Source organism: Rhinolophus sinicus, chromosome 14, assembly GCF_057876585.1.
Source record: "Rhinolophus sinicus isolate RSI-liver-muscle chromosome 14, RSI-T2T, whole genome shotgun sequence".
NCBI lineage: Eukaryota > Metazoa > Chordata > Mammalia > Chiroptera > Rhinolophidae > Rhinolophus > Rhinolophus sinicus.
In genome coordinates, this window is record NC_142514.1 from 57,599,542 (window position 1) to 57,614,144 (window position 14,603).

At 36.7% G+C, this 14,603-nt stretch overlaps 1 protein-coding gene across 5 annotated transcripts in view; it reads left to right on the forward strand.

The window, feature by feature from the left end:
* The window catches only part of MIGA1 (mitoguardin 1), a 74,429-nt gene that overhangs the window by 55,633 nt on the left and 4,193 nt on the right, over positions 1-14,603 (forward strand). For all 5 annotated transcript variants that reach the window (XM_074334974.2, XM_074334976.2, XM_074334975.2 and 2 more), the window contains exons 9-15: positions 1,429-1,547; positions 1,809-1,881; positions 2,569-2,655; positions 3,832-3,930; positions 5,890-6,024; positions 7,361-7,414; positions 13,283-13,399. In XM_074334974.2, coding sequence (XP_074191075.2) covers positions 1,429-1,547; positions 1,809-1,881; positions 2,569-2,655; positions 3,832-3,930; positions 5,890-6,024; positions 7,361-7,414; positions 13,283-13,399 — 684 coding nt within the window. The remainder of the gene's footprint in view (positions 1-1,428; positions 1,548-1,808; positions 1,882-2,568; positions 2,656-3,831; positions 3,931-5,889; positions 6,025-7,360; positions 7,415-13,282; positions 13,400-14,603) is intronic.

Below are 14,603 nucleotides of genomic sequence, written 5' to 3' on the forward strand. Positions count from 1 at the left end.
AAAGGTCACATACTTTTTCATTTATATGAAGTTTGCAGAGTAGGAAAGTCCATAGATACGGAACGTAGATTAGTGGTCTCCAGAGACTAGAAAGAAGGGGAGGGGAGGTGACTGCTAATGGGCAGGGCTTTCTTGTTGGGGTGATAAAAATATTCTGGAATTAGTGGTGCTGATTGCACAACCCAGTGACTATACAGTAGTAGTCCATCCCTTATCTGTGGGGGATTTGTTCCAAGACTTCCACTGGATGCCTGAAACCATGGAGCGTACCGAACCTCATATATACTATATGTTTTTTTTGTACATACATATCTTTTCACTTAAAGGAAGCACTTTATGGCTTCTGTTTGGCATATCCGAATTGCCAGCCTCACTGCTCTTGTGCTTTGGGGCCATTATTAACTAAAATAAGCGTTACTTGAACATAAGCACTGCGGTACAGCCACAGTCAATCTGGTTACTTAGACGGCTACTGCGGTAAGTGCCTAACAGGCAGGTAGCACATACAGCATGGACACGCTGGACAAAGGGATGACTCACATCCTGGGTGGATGGAGCAGGACAGCACGAGGTTTCATCACAATACTCCGAATGGTGTGCAATTTAAAACTTATCACTTGTTTATTTCTGAAATTTCCACTTAATATTTTCGGACTGTGGTTGACTTCGGGTAACTGGAAACCACAGAAAATGAAATCATAGATAAGGGGAGACTGCTGTACTAAAAACCACTGAATTGTACACTTTTTAAAAGGGTGAATTTTATGGTATGTGAATTATATGTCAATAAAGTTATTTAAAAAACAAAATAAAACAACAACAACAAAATCCCCAGTGTGCCATTTAAATGGATCACATGGTACTGAAAAATAAAATTACTCCAAAGGTTTCTTGCTTAGCGGGCTACTCTAAGTTTGCAGTTTTTAAATAAACTGTCAGAAGACTGGAATTCCATTTGTAGAGTTGTTATATTAGCCAGAGATTCATAACTATTTTTCAGTTATACAAAGGTTAGTCAGAGCTACATATAAGAAAAATTCCTTAGAATTAACCTAATTGAGATCATTTCAGTGTTTTTGAAAGTTTTACTTCATTTACAATTGTGAGTTATACTTTTAAGCATTCTTTGGATGATAAAATCCTCTCTTTTTTTCAGTGCTTCAGAGATACTGCTTTTCTGTGCACCCTATGGATTTAAGTAGTTGGATTCAAAATGAACTAAGTTTGTTATAAAGTTTCACTCTTCTTTACAACTGAATTTTGAAATAGAATGAATTCAGATCTTACTAGCTGTAAAATCTTATTGAATGATTTTTGTAGTTTAATCCAATTGAGTATATTTTGATGTTAGCAAGATCCTATTTTCTATCTCATATAGTTTTTTCTTTTTGTATCATTGTTGTCTGTTGTAATCCACTGTATACTTAGCTTGCAGAACACAGAGAAGTACGGCATACCTACAGTCTGGAGTCTCTTTGTCACTGTCCTTTTTATGAAGAAGCCATGCATTTAGTCGAAGAAGGAAAAATTTACTCAAGAGTGCTTAGGTACCATTTCAGTTTTGCTTACATTTATGAAAAATATTAAGGTGCTGTTGCTATGTTTCTATGATATTTATTAAAAATGGTTATGAGAATAGGGGAAAGTATGTTTTAGGCTCAAAAAATTCTTTTTACATGTTTCGTCAGTATTGAAAAGACATGTGTTTTATATTAAGATCCTGAGGTTAAGCCTTGTTTGAGTCCAGATTTGTAGTAGGCTTGATCTTGAATAGAGTGTAACAGTTGTCTTCCCTGTTTATTACATAGAACTGAAATGCTGGAGTGCCTAGGAGACAGTGATTTTCTTGCCAAACTTCACTGTATTCGACAGGCTTTTCAGGTATTTTTTTTTTTTAAACATTAAGATACTTTACCCAGCCATTCATCCCCACCCTCATGCTATAAAGTCCAGCTGCATATAAACAAGACAGCTCTTTGCTTTTTATTACTGTTCTTCTTAATGGCAAATATAAAGTCTACTGCGCTTATTTTTCCTGCCTGCCGTTTCCCTTCATTTGACTTCATTTGCCATTGTCCTCTTCCATGGCTTCCCAGGTCCACTACAGTTTGTCAGAACAGGGTATTTTGATGCTGGAGATGTGTACAAATCTCTGCTTAAAATAAAAATCCTCTTTCTTATTATAAATTAGTGTGTGTTCTAGATTGTTTGTTATTTGAGTCAATTGTGAAATCATTGATTTCCTAAAATGAATAAGGTGATTAAGCAATAAAATTGTCTTTGCTTTTTATGTGTTGGGGCTATGTAACATTTATTTTAGACTTTCTAATATTGAGCAGAATTTAAATCCATATTTATCTCTCTTTAATCTTTTTTGATTCAGTTTCAAGAGCTCATTTTATTTCAGTAAATGAGGACTTGTCTAGCGTTTGCCTGATGAAATAGTGCCACATACAATTCATTGACTGATAGGGTTATTTGTGCATAGACGTGCTATAAATTCAAATGTCCATTTAAATTAATTATAGGTCTCCTTTTTCTTTATGTGGGGATGGACATTTTTTTCAGGTAATCCTTTCAGAAACAGCCAACAAGATATTCCTTGCTGAGAGTGGAAGGAAAATTTTATCAGCATTAATTGTGAAAGCACGAAAGGTAAACTTATTTTATTGACAAGTTTTTTTACTGTTTCAGTTGAACTGAAAATTAAAATACATTAAATTTTTAACAGAAGAAGCAGTTTTTGTAACTAGTCACAAAGGATGTCTCCAGTGTGTTTACACTGCTTGCAGGGCTGCGGTATTTGCGTCTTTTCGTCATATTAAAAATAAATAACTCAAAGAGCATTGATTTCTCCTTGGGTTGATTTATTTTCTATGTGTAAAGCCTATACCATTTTGATCGAGTCGTTTCTCATAAGTTATTTCCAATTTGCCAGTAAGTCTGTGAATGTCCTGATGAGCATTATCATTAGATCTGCTACTACAACCACCACTATTATTATTTCTAATACCTCTTCTCTTACCTCCCTGAATCCTGTTCAGTAAGATGGTTCCAGGAAATAGTGTAGCTCTCACAAATCTGGAAATATAAATTAAGCTGCCTCTTACTCTTACTCATCTTCTTGGGACTGAATGAGGCAGAAGCAATGAAAAGAACTTCATAAAGACTATAAGGAACAACTTTTCTTTATGCAAGGTGTGTCCAAATGATGAGGAAAACCAAAATAAAATGGGCCTTTCTTGAGCCACTTGAACACCTGGTTTTCAGACCCAAACTATTTGAACCTCAATCCCATCATTTGTATAATAGAATTATATTTATGGTACCCTATTTCAGAGGGTTCTTATAATGATTAAATAAATGATCAGTGGGAAAGCAAATTTTTTATAAAGTACAAAATAAATGAAAGGTAATATTAATTACTTGCAATTCCCATTGTAAATCGTATGTTGCTTTCTTGACCTTCCCATGGCCACGATTTGAACTAGAGTTCCTCCTAAAGGAATAGAACTGCATCAGAAGCTTCACATGTATCTTCTGTGACCACATTTTTATCCTAAGGACTGACCTAAATACGCATACATTTTTGAGTAGTAAGCAGTTGCTTATGACACTTTACTAACAGTGTTAGTCTTGACTTCTGCAAAATGTTGGAACAACAAAATATTAAATCAAATTAATATGGCGTACCTTAAAAAATGTATTTTTATTGTTACCTACTAGAATGAAGATCTAACAAATATACTTGAAGAGTAACTCATTTGTTTCATAGGCTTGAGCTTTTATTATAAAGTTGAGTTTCGGATTAAAGTGTGTTTTCTGCTGCAGAATCCAAAGAAGTTTGAAGACGTTTTTGATGAAATGATCTATTTTTTAGAGCAGACTGATCACTGGGATAGTACTGAAATGGAACTTGCTGCTAGAGGAGTAAGTTCAAATTTTTTATATTTATTCCTCTTAGTTATTTACACATAGTATTTACATAATTTGAGGCCACTGTTTCCTTTGCCTTGTTAAATGACAGGAAAACCAGTTGTGTGATGGTGGTTATGAGTCATAAATAATAGCAACCACAATCTTTATTGGGGTAATAGTTGAAAATAATTGGTTTTCAAAAAGCCTTTCCCTCCTTCCCTTCCTTCTTTCCTTCTTTCTGAAAGTCAAGAGCAGGCCCTAGCAGGGTGGTAATGGTGGTCTTTGCAGAGCTGGTTTAAGATGGGACCACAGGCAGCTCTCTGGGGCTAGGGATGTGGCTACATATACAGTATCAAACAAACAAGTATATTGAGCCTAATTGAAGCCAGGTCTTATTGTCAGATAAGGGAGGTATAAAAAGCTAGGGTTGGAATTGGATCTGTCAGTGTGAATTCATAGTTTACAATATATATAGATAGATATCGAAATAAATGTAAAGACTTACATATACATAAACATACATAGACTTCCTTGCTCCACTCACTGAGAAGGTCTGGGAGCAGTAACACCTCAAGAGAAATTACTCCTTGCACACAGATCTTGGCTTCTAAGTACCACTCTCCACTAAAGGAACTAGGTCTCCTTGGAAAAAATGGCTGATTTTAGCACTGGGATAGGGAAAGTACATGATGAGCCTGAAACGTGTTGTGACGGAAGCTTAAAGAATGAGTTTGCAAGGGGCTGAAAGGCTTTGTAGGCAGAGGAAACAGTAGGTACAGAGACATAGTGGCATAATCTTTCCTTCCCCAGTGTTCCCTCAGTTGGTGAAGGAATCGGCATCCACTCAGTTGTGCAGGCCAGAACCTGGGACCTACCCTTTACACCTCCCTGGCCCTCGCCTCCCTTACCGTATTCATCTCTGAGTTTGTCAATTCCAGCTCCTGAACATCTTTCAGCTTCTTCAGGTTTCCTCTGTTCCTGCCAGCCCCCTTGTAGTCCAAGTAACTGTTGTCTTTCCTTGGACTACCTCAGAGTCTTTCCCTTCCCTGATCACCTGCCTTCTCCCCCACTCCCTGCATTAACTCTTTCTCCTCTCCATTCCATTCTCCATATTGCTGCCACAATGCTCCTTCAAAATACAAATCTGATCATCTTCACTCCACCACTGTCCCCCTAAAATACTGTGAAATGAAAATCCAAAATCATTATCATGGGCCATAAACTCCGCAGGAGCTGGCCCTTCTCCTTGTCTCTCCTCTCTGCTCTCTGCTGTCGTGAACTAAAGCCTCCTTGCCGTGATTTTCTTTGACTCAACACTACTGTGTTCCTTCTTACCTTCAAGTTTTTGACAAGGTATTTCCTGTACCTGGGATGCCTCCCTCCCTGAAGAAAGCCCTCTGTGACATCCAGTCTAGATTAGAAGCTCCATCATCTCTCGTAGTACATGTACTTTTTCCTTTACTGTGCTTATCACATTTTGTTGTTGTGAATCTGTGGGATTATTTGTTGCTGTTTGTTTTCCCCACTAAACTCTAAGCATCTAGTTTGCTTACTGTAGAAACCTGAGCTCCTGCTATAACATGTAGTGCAATAAAGTATACATGAATGAATGAAAGAGCAAGAGGTTCATGATGTACTGGGGAAAACAGATATACCAATAACTAATGACAAAGCAGTATGAGCATTGTGGGTACCGTAATGAAAGCATGAACAAAGGACTCCTAGAATAAAGTGGAGGGAGAGATTAATTTCACTTGATGGGATCTAAGAAGGAACAGATGTCATGTGAATTACAATTTCTGGTGGTGAGTTGTTTTCATATTTGTCTCTCCTCTTCTTTTTCTTTTTGTCAGAGATACAATCTGACTCAACTGAAAACACCCAGCTGTTTTAAAGTCTGAAGCCCTGGCTCAGAATTTAGTTCAGCTCTATGTAATAATAATTTCTGTTTTAATTCATAATTTAATGCAGGTGAAAAATCTAAATTTTTATGATGTTGTTCTGGATTTCATATTAATGGATTCCTTTGAAGATTTAGAAAACCCACCCACATCCATACAGAATGTAGTAAATAATCGCTGGCTGAACTCTTCCTTCAAAGAAACTGTAAGTGGTGGTTTACCTTTCTCAACCATTTACATTTGATGAGAAATGGTCAGAACTGGAAGGATGAATAAGATTTACATGTATATCTATCTGTAGAATGACTAGTGCGGACACTGAGCTCATCCTTTGATACTGGGATCAGATGTGTATGATATGTAGCATCTTCAGATGAAATTCCTTTGTTGGCTCTTCTATCAGTCCCTGTCTTGACCTGAAATATTCAATATTTCCTTAGATCTCAAAAAAAAAAAAAAAGACCACCACCAACAACAAAAAACCCCTCAGGCTTTAGTTCAGGACTAACAAAAATGTCTAACTGAAATGGCTCTATGACTTAACTGAAATACAGAGTTGCAATAAAAGGTTATATATATATATATATTTTTTTTTCCCCCCAGAGGAAAATATAGAGATGCATGTTCCCAAGTACTATGAAAAATTAGGGAAGGAAAAAAATAAGCATGTGCCCAAAAAAGCAGACTTAAACTGTATTCTATACTTTGAATGTTTTTGGTTTCTGTTGTTTTTTTGTATTCAAATCTGTTTGGCATTTTTGTTGTTGCTCTTGGGCTTTAAGTGTGTACTTGGAAGTAGGTGGGATAGATGTTCATGATGACGTTTGAATGCCTTTAAAAAAATGTTCCAATTGGCTATTTCACAATTATTTTGCAAATTCCTGAGACTAAATTTTAAAATAGTTTTAATGAATCCATGTTTCCCTCAAAGTATGTTTTAAGCATGAAAGGTACATGTTATCTCCATTTCTGTAACTAATTTGGTCGAGTGACCTTGATCAAAGTCTGGTCATGCCAGAATAGGTCAGATTTCTTCAGGATCCACTTGGGTGTTTTTGTCCCTATCATTATGGTTGTATTTCTTAGTTCTTTATTTGAACAAACAGTTAGCTTTACCCACAACTATTCCTAGCATTGCTGTTCTTGAAACAAAAGTACTTTGTCTTCATTGATGTGCATAAAACATTTATTGTATATGTGCGTCTTTGTATACATATTTCTACTCTTTTCCCGTAGGAACAGAATTTAAGAACTCTGGAAGCTGAATTATAATTACTAAGTTCATTGGTACCTGAGTTCATCCTTTTTTTTTTTTTTTTTAGTGGCTCTGTATTTAATTTTAAAATTTATAAAAACAAAACACCTTTCATTAACATTTATAAACAGTAGAAGGAACCTGGGCTAGTTCTTATTAGTAGTTAGTTTTGAATATTTTTAGACCCATCAACTTTGAATTTCTAATAAAAACCACTCTTTCCTAAATGGAAAGTTTATATAGTTATACATTTAAATCTTGCTTTTTCTTTTCTGCATATATTTAGGCTGTGGCTTCAAGTTGTTGGTCCGTACTAAAACAGAAAAGGCAGCAGATGAAGGTAAAATTCATCATACCTTGGACTTCTTTGTTAAGTAATTGAAGCGCCTGTCAAGCACCTGAGTCAGTTCTCAAGTGGGGACAGCAGCTCATAAGGACTGTCCCTCAACCTAGATGAGTGACGTATTGGTACTGGGTTGGCTTCCCCTTTTTTGAATTCCTTCTCTTCCTGAACATTCTGTAGAGTTCAATACAGCAAGTATTAAGGCATGCATGGGATTTCTACTAAGTGGGAGAGGGTTTAGGGTTGGAAACAGCTCTGATAGAATTTTGGTTTTTGTTTTTTCACTTAATGATGTTTTAAGATTTTAAATAATTGTTTATTATAATGGTTTCCACTTCATGTAATCCAAAAGAGAATAATGAAGTGATTCCAAAAGCTGTTTTATTCACATGAGAGCCCAATGAAGAGAGTCTCAAAGTTTATATCCTGCCTCCATGTCCTACATCCTTCAGCCCATCTCACCCACTGCACACTGCTCTCATCATACACTCCTATGGTAAAGGGCAGGGACTCTGAAGTGAGACTTCCTGGTTTCAAATGCCACTTACTAGCCATGACCTCTGGTAAGTTGCTTCACCTTTCTATGCCTTAGTTTCCTCATCTCTAAAAAAGGGCATAGTATGTACCTCATGGGGTTTTGAGGATTGACTGTATAGTGTTTAGAACAGTGTTTGGCATAGTGTATTATGCAAGTGTTGGTTATTATATTATTATTATTTGCCCATTGACCTATAGTATTTTATCATATACATATTTCTCAGTCTGATCCTTATAACTTTGAGATTGTATTGCCAAGTGCAGTGTTTCCAAAGCACAGTTCTCAGAGCATCTTCAAAAGGTGCTTGTTAAAAATAATTCTGGAGAGTTTTTTTTTCCAAATGATTCCAGAGATCCTGTGTTTAAATAAGCTACCCAAATGATGACTGTAAACGGTAATGTTTGGGAACCACTGGTTTAGGGCTAGGGAATAGCCTTATAGACTGAGTTTGATTTTCATATAGCTAGTATATATGATCATAGGCAAGTTACTATTACTGACCTTCAGTTTTCCTATTTGCAAAATAGGGTTAATGCCTACCTCAGAAGGCTGCTGTAAGGATGAAATGAGATAATGTCAACAAACTTAATTTAACCATAAAATTAGGAGTAAATATTAAACAATTTAATAAGTGGTAGTTTCCATAATTATAATATTATCATTATATCTAACTCTATTTCTTATTTCTTAGCATAAATCTTGTGCCTTAAACCAGACTTCTTTCTGTATCCACACAATCCTATATATCTTACCTCTTGGGGAATGCCATACTATAGCCTCTGTCCTTAAATAACTCATACCTACTGTTGAGTTCAGGTCAATAATTAGTCCTTAGTGAAGCATGTCTCTTCTACTTCAGCCCATGTTAACTTCTTACTTGTCTGAACTCCTAATACAGTTAGGGTATGTATTGGATTTTGAATTTTAATTTATGCAGAACATTTCTTAGACCAGAGTGTTAACTTCAGTACATCCCTGATAATTCTTTGGTCTTCACCAGCTAACTGTGTGTGATTTAGGACACATTATTTAATCCTTCTGAAGTATCACTTTTTACATGTTAAAATGTTGTCATGACCTACTTTTTCAGGAACGTTTTATTTAATTAAATAGAACCTAGCACATTATCTGGAATATAATGAGCACTCATTAAATGGCAACTACTGCTATAATATATTTCTTAAATTGAGGTTTAGAAGCTGTCTTGGAGCCTGTAAAATAGCAAATAACGCCTCAAAGATACAATGTCTTCAGGCATAGTTATCCCCAGTTGATGCTATATGGCAAATCCTATAGGATCTTATTTAACAAAGGAAATTCAGAAAATTATTAATAAACTTAAAGAGTTTCCTAAATCACAGCTGTATGTATTATTATTTCACAAGAAGAGGCAATTACAAAAATGCTTCAATAATGTCGGGTTTCTTAACCAAAATTAGAATTCTAGTAAGCATATTTTCATACTTAATCATTTAAAAATTGTTTTTAGTCTGGGATCTTGTCACTATGGCGGAGTTGGTAAACACTGTGCTTGTTTCCTCTCATGACCACATCAAAAGTACAACTAAAATACAGAACAACTATCATTGAGAATCACCTGAAGATTGTGGCTGAGTGAGCTGGAGGACAGCTGCACTCCCAGATACTCCTCTTAAAGGGACCATGCATGGACTTAATTGCAGATGGACTCACTCACTCTGAGCTCCAGCACTAGGACTGCAAGCAGCTCAAAAGGTGCCAGGGACATATGGGGAGGAACTGATTGTCTGGCTGCAGGTAGAGGGCTGGAGGGGTAGCCATCTCCTGGACGGAGGAGCCCCACCCTGGTGATTCTCTGAGACCCATCCAACTCAACTTGCAGGCACACTCAAGCCACTCATTGTGGCTTTTTTGTATAAACCTCCTGCCTTGGCCCATGCCACAGACTTTCTTAAAATCTCGAAGGTTCACAAAACCCAAGCAGCATCTGGCTTCAGCATGTCCCATACCTCTTGATGAGCAGCCCTAAGCCCGGCACTAGCAATAGCCAGTCTCAGTTTGTGGCTTGGCCTCTCAAGGCACTCCAAGCACAGCGAGAGGGAGTCATCTGCAGTTTGCTTTGTGGCTCATGCCAGGTGGCTCTGGGGAGGGCCCAGGCTATGGTTGAATTTGGCCTACAATGGGTTCCCTCACAGGAGGCCCCAGGGCTGGCACACCCAATGGTCAGTTTTGGACCGAGCCCGAGCATCAGAGCATCACCTGGTGGCTTCCAAGAACAACACATCCAAAGGGCAGACGAGGCAGGCACCAGAACTCTGCTAAAGTGAATCGGCTCTGTAGGGTCAGCCCCTGCACAACAGCTTCTCCACTGTAGTCATGACTGGTCCTCACAGCCAGTCAGCCCGAGTGTCAGTCCCTTCAACTGACGTGCAAACAGCAGCCAAGGTTCAACTACAACAGGAAGTCACACACAACCTATACAAAGGACACACCTAGAGCACCCGGCTCTAGTGACCAGGGAGATTTGGCCACTGGGCCCCACAAGACACCTACTGCATAAGGCCACTCTACTAAGACTGCGAGACATAGCAGCTCTACCTAATACATAGCAGCTCTACCTAATACATAGCTCTACCTAATGCATAGCTCTACGTAATACATAGGGAGGCAGCTAAAATGGGGAGACAAAGAAACACGTCCCAAATAAAAGAGTAGAACAAAGCTCCAGAAAAAGAACTAAACAAAATGGAGACAAGCAATCTACCAGATGCAGAGTTCAAAACACTGGTTGAAAGGATGCGCAATGATCTCAGTGAAAACGTCAACAAGGAGGAAACATAAAAATGGAGATAGAAAACATAAAAAAAGAACCCGTCAGAAATAAAGAATACATTAGAGGAAATCAACAGTAGATAAAGCAGAGGACTGAATCAGTGATTTAGAAGACAAGGTAGCAGAAAACAAAAACACCCAATCAGAATAGCAAAAAAAGAATCCAAAAATAGGAGAGTTTAAAGGGCCACTGGCATACCATCAAGTGTACCAACATTCACATCATAGGGGTACCAGAAGGAAAAGAGAGAGTAAGGAATTGAAAATCTATTTGAAGAAATGGTAACAGAAAACTTCCCTAACCTGGCAAAGGAAGTAAACATTATACAAGACCAGGTATCTCTGAGAGTCCCAAACAAGATGAACCCAAAGAGGCCCACACCAAAACACATAATTAAAATGCCAAAGGTTAAAGACGAAAGAATCTTAAAAGCAGCAAGAGAAAAGCAATTAGTTACCTACAAGGGAGCTACATAAGACTGTGAGCTGATTTTTCAACAGTTAACTTTGCAGGCCAGAAGGGATTGGCAAGAAATATTCAGTGATGAAAAGCAAGAACCTGTAACAAAGATTACCCAGCAAAGCTATCATTTAGAATTGAAGGACATATAAAGAGCTTCCCAGACAAGAAAAAGCTAAAGGAGTTAGTTCATCGACACCAAATCAGTATTACAAGGAATTTTAGAGGGACTTCTTTAAGATGAAAAAATTAAAATTAAAATTAAAAATATGAATAATAAAATGGTAATAACTACATATCTATCAACAGTTACTTTCAATGTAAATGGATTTAATGCTCCATTCTAAAGGTAGTGTGGCTGAATGGATAAGAAAACAAGACTTTACATTTGCTGCCTACAAGAGACTCACTTCAGAGATGTAAAAAGATGTAAAGAGATGGAAAAATATATTTCTTAAAAATGGAAATGAAAAACAAACCAGCTCAGGTAGCAATAGTTATACCAGACAAAATAGACTCTAAAACAAAGGTTATAACAAGAGACAATGAAGGACCCAGTAATCCCACTTCAGGGTATTTATCTGATGAAACCCAAAGGTACTTCGAAGGGACGTGTGTGTTCATATGTTCATTGCAGCATTGTTTACAATGGCCAAGATGTGGAAGCAGCCTGGGTGTCTGTCAATGGAAGAATGGATAAAGAGGAGGTGGTACATGTATACAGTGGAATATTGCTCGGCTATGGAATGGGTTCTTGCCATCTGTGGTGGCATGGATGGACCTGGAGGGTATTGTGCTGAGTCGAGTTATGTCAGACAGAGAAAGACAGATTGTGATTTCGCTTATATGTGAAATCTGAAGAACAAAATAAACAAAACAGAAGCAAATTCATAGATACAGAGAACATTTTGATGGTTGCCAGATGTAGGGAAGTGGGGGTTGGGAGGTGGGTGAGAAATGGAAAGGGATTAAGAAGTACAAATTTGTTGTTACAAAGTACTCATGGGGATGTAGGGTATAGCATAAGGAATAAAGTCAATAATATTGTAATCACTATGTATGGTCAGATGGGTTCTAGATTTGTTGAGATGATAGATGGGAGGGAGTTGGGGGGCAGAGTGGAAAAGGTAAAGGGATTAAGAAGTACAAATTGGTAGCTACAAAATAGTCATGGGGATGTCGGGTGTAGCATAGAGAGTATAGTCAATAATATGGTAATAACTATGTATAGTGCCAGGTGGGTACTGGACTAGTCAGGGGATCACTTCTTAAATTATATAAATGTCTAACCACTACGCTGTGCACCTGAAATTAATATGAAACAATATTGAATGTCAACTGCAATTGAAAAATTTTAAAAGGAGGGGAAAAGGAAAGGGAAATAAAAGGTCCAAATCTCCAGGTATAAATCAAATAAGTCATGGGATGTAATATACAGCATGGGGAATAGAGTCAATAATATTGTGATAGCGTGGTACAATGTCACATGGTTGCTGGACTTATCATGGTGATCACTTCTTAGGTATACAAATGTTGAATAACTGGTGTGTCCCTGAAACATAATATTGTATGTTAACTATATTTTAATAGAAAACTTTTAAGGAAAATAAAATAAAAATTGTTTTGGTCTTTTTCAGTTTCTCTAAATGATTTAATAGAACTTTTTAATAGCTGAAACCATTTCAGTCTTATTAATCCTAAAAATTATACTACTAAGGAACACTGTAGCATTCTTGTTTTTGCTTGGTTACACCAACTCTATGATTGTTTTTTTTTTTTTTTATGAAGTATTTCTATGAAGTGAAAATGCCTTTAAGAAATAATGTATCTCAGCATATTTGAAACTATTGGCTAGGATATAAAACCTACAGAAAACATGCTGTGACTCTAAAAGTTACGTGTAAGTGTATTAACTTTCTTATTAGGCTGGCTCATCCTTGACGTGGTCTACCATCAAAAAGAGCTATTCATGTGATAGATAGCTATTTCAGTTTCTACTAGAGAAAGCAAATTCAAGAAGGTAAAAATAACTCGATTCTCCTTAACTTTCCAACAGATCCCAGATGGATTTTTTGCACATTTTTATGCCATTTGTGAACACATCAGCCCTGTCCTAGCGTGGGGCTTTTTGGGTCCTAGAAATTCTCTCTATGATTTATGTTGCTTCTTTAAGGTATGTTCAGTCATCAGATCATTTCTTTTTTCTAAATCAAAAAGCAGATAAGGTATTATTCTGTTTTGTTTTTGCTTTTGTAGAAGATAGAATGTTATTTAAAGGTAAGTTATAAAAGTCACCTAAATTCAGTGTTTAAATGGCAGTGGAACAGTATTATATAGATTTGGTGCTTTATCCTGGAGTACATTCAACAGGTCCATTCACCTTATCAGTTCCTTCTGTAATGGCCGCATGTTCTAGGATGGTGATACGATGTTATAGTCAAATTGCTGTAGACAGTTTGTTCTTCATGCCTGGATGCTCTTGAAATTTGTAAAAACAAATAGTATCAGCCTTAATTGCACATGTGGCAATTTGGAAATAAGTTCTGATTTAAGTTAATAATGAATGATGAAATCCCAGATGTGAAAAATAACATGGGAGATTAAAGTTGTATCCCTTTATCAGCAGTTTAAATTTGCCAAAACACAGGGTATAGTTCACTGCAGAATTTTCTGCCTGGCCAAGTGCCAAGAAAAGCCTCACTATTGTAATAGTCTTGAATTTAGGCTGAGTTTCAAGGAACAAATAAAAAAGTAAATATAATCAAGTATGAATTTGTAGGGTTTTGATATTTCAAAGTTTAATATACCCTTCATTTAAAAAAATAAAATTATGTTTATGTGCTGTTAATGTAGCATTCATGTGAATGGTCTAGAAAATGTTTATTTTACTATCATTCAAAACTCATTATTTTTTGACTAGTTTACTTGACCTTCCCAAAGTAAAGTTTGTGTTTAGTGGGAAAAATTTGGACTGGGAATTAAGTGTGTCATTAATGAGCATCTGGCTCTGGGCAAATCATACTTTGTCCTCCTTTTCTTCATCTATAAAATGAGAGGGCTTGACAGGTTGATTGCTAATGGCCCTTCTAATTATAAAACGCAATGAATCTAAGAAGTGTGCCTTTTTTAGTACCTCTTAACACTTGATTTGTGTAGGATAGAAATTAAATATTCCTGTTCTTTGCTCTTTGGAATTACTTTTATTTTCATCATGGTGTAACATGATACTTAATGCTTAGTAGTATACAACTTGCTTAAAATGAGTTTCAGCATAAGTATTCACTTACTGAAATGAAATATCCTTCTCAATCTTCCACTGATTTGAGGCCTGACATTATTTTTATTTTGCATGTGTCTTAAATTTTTATGTACCGAAA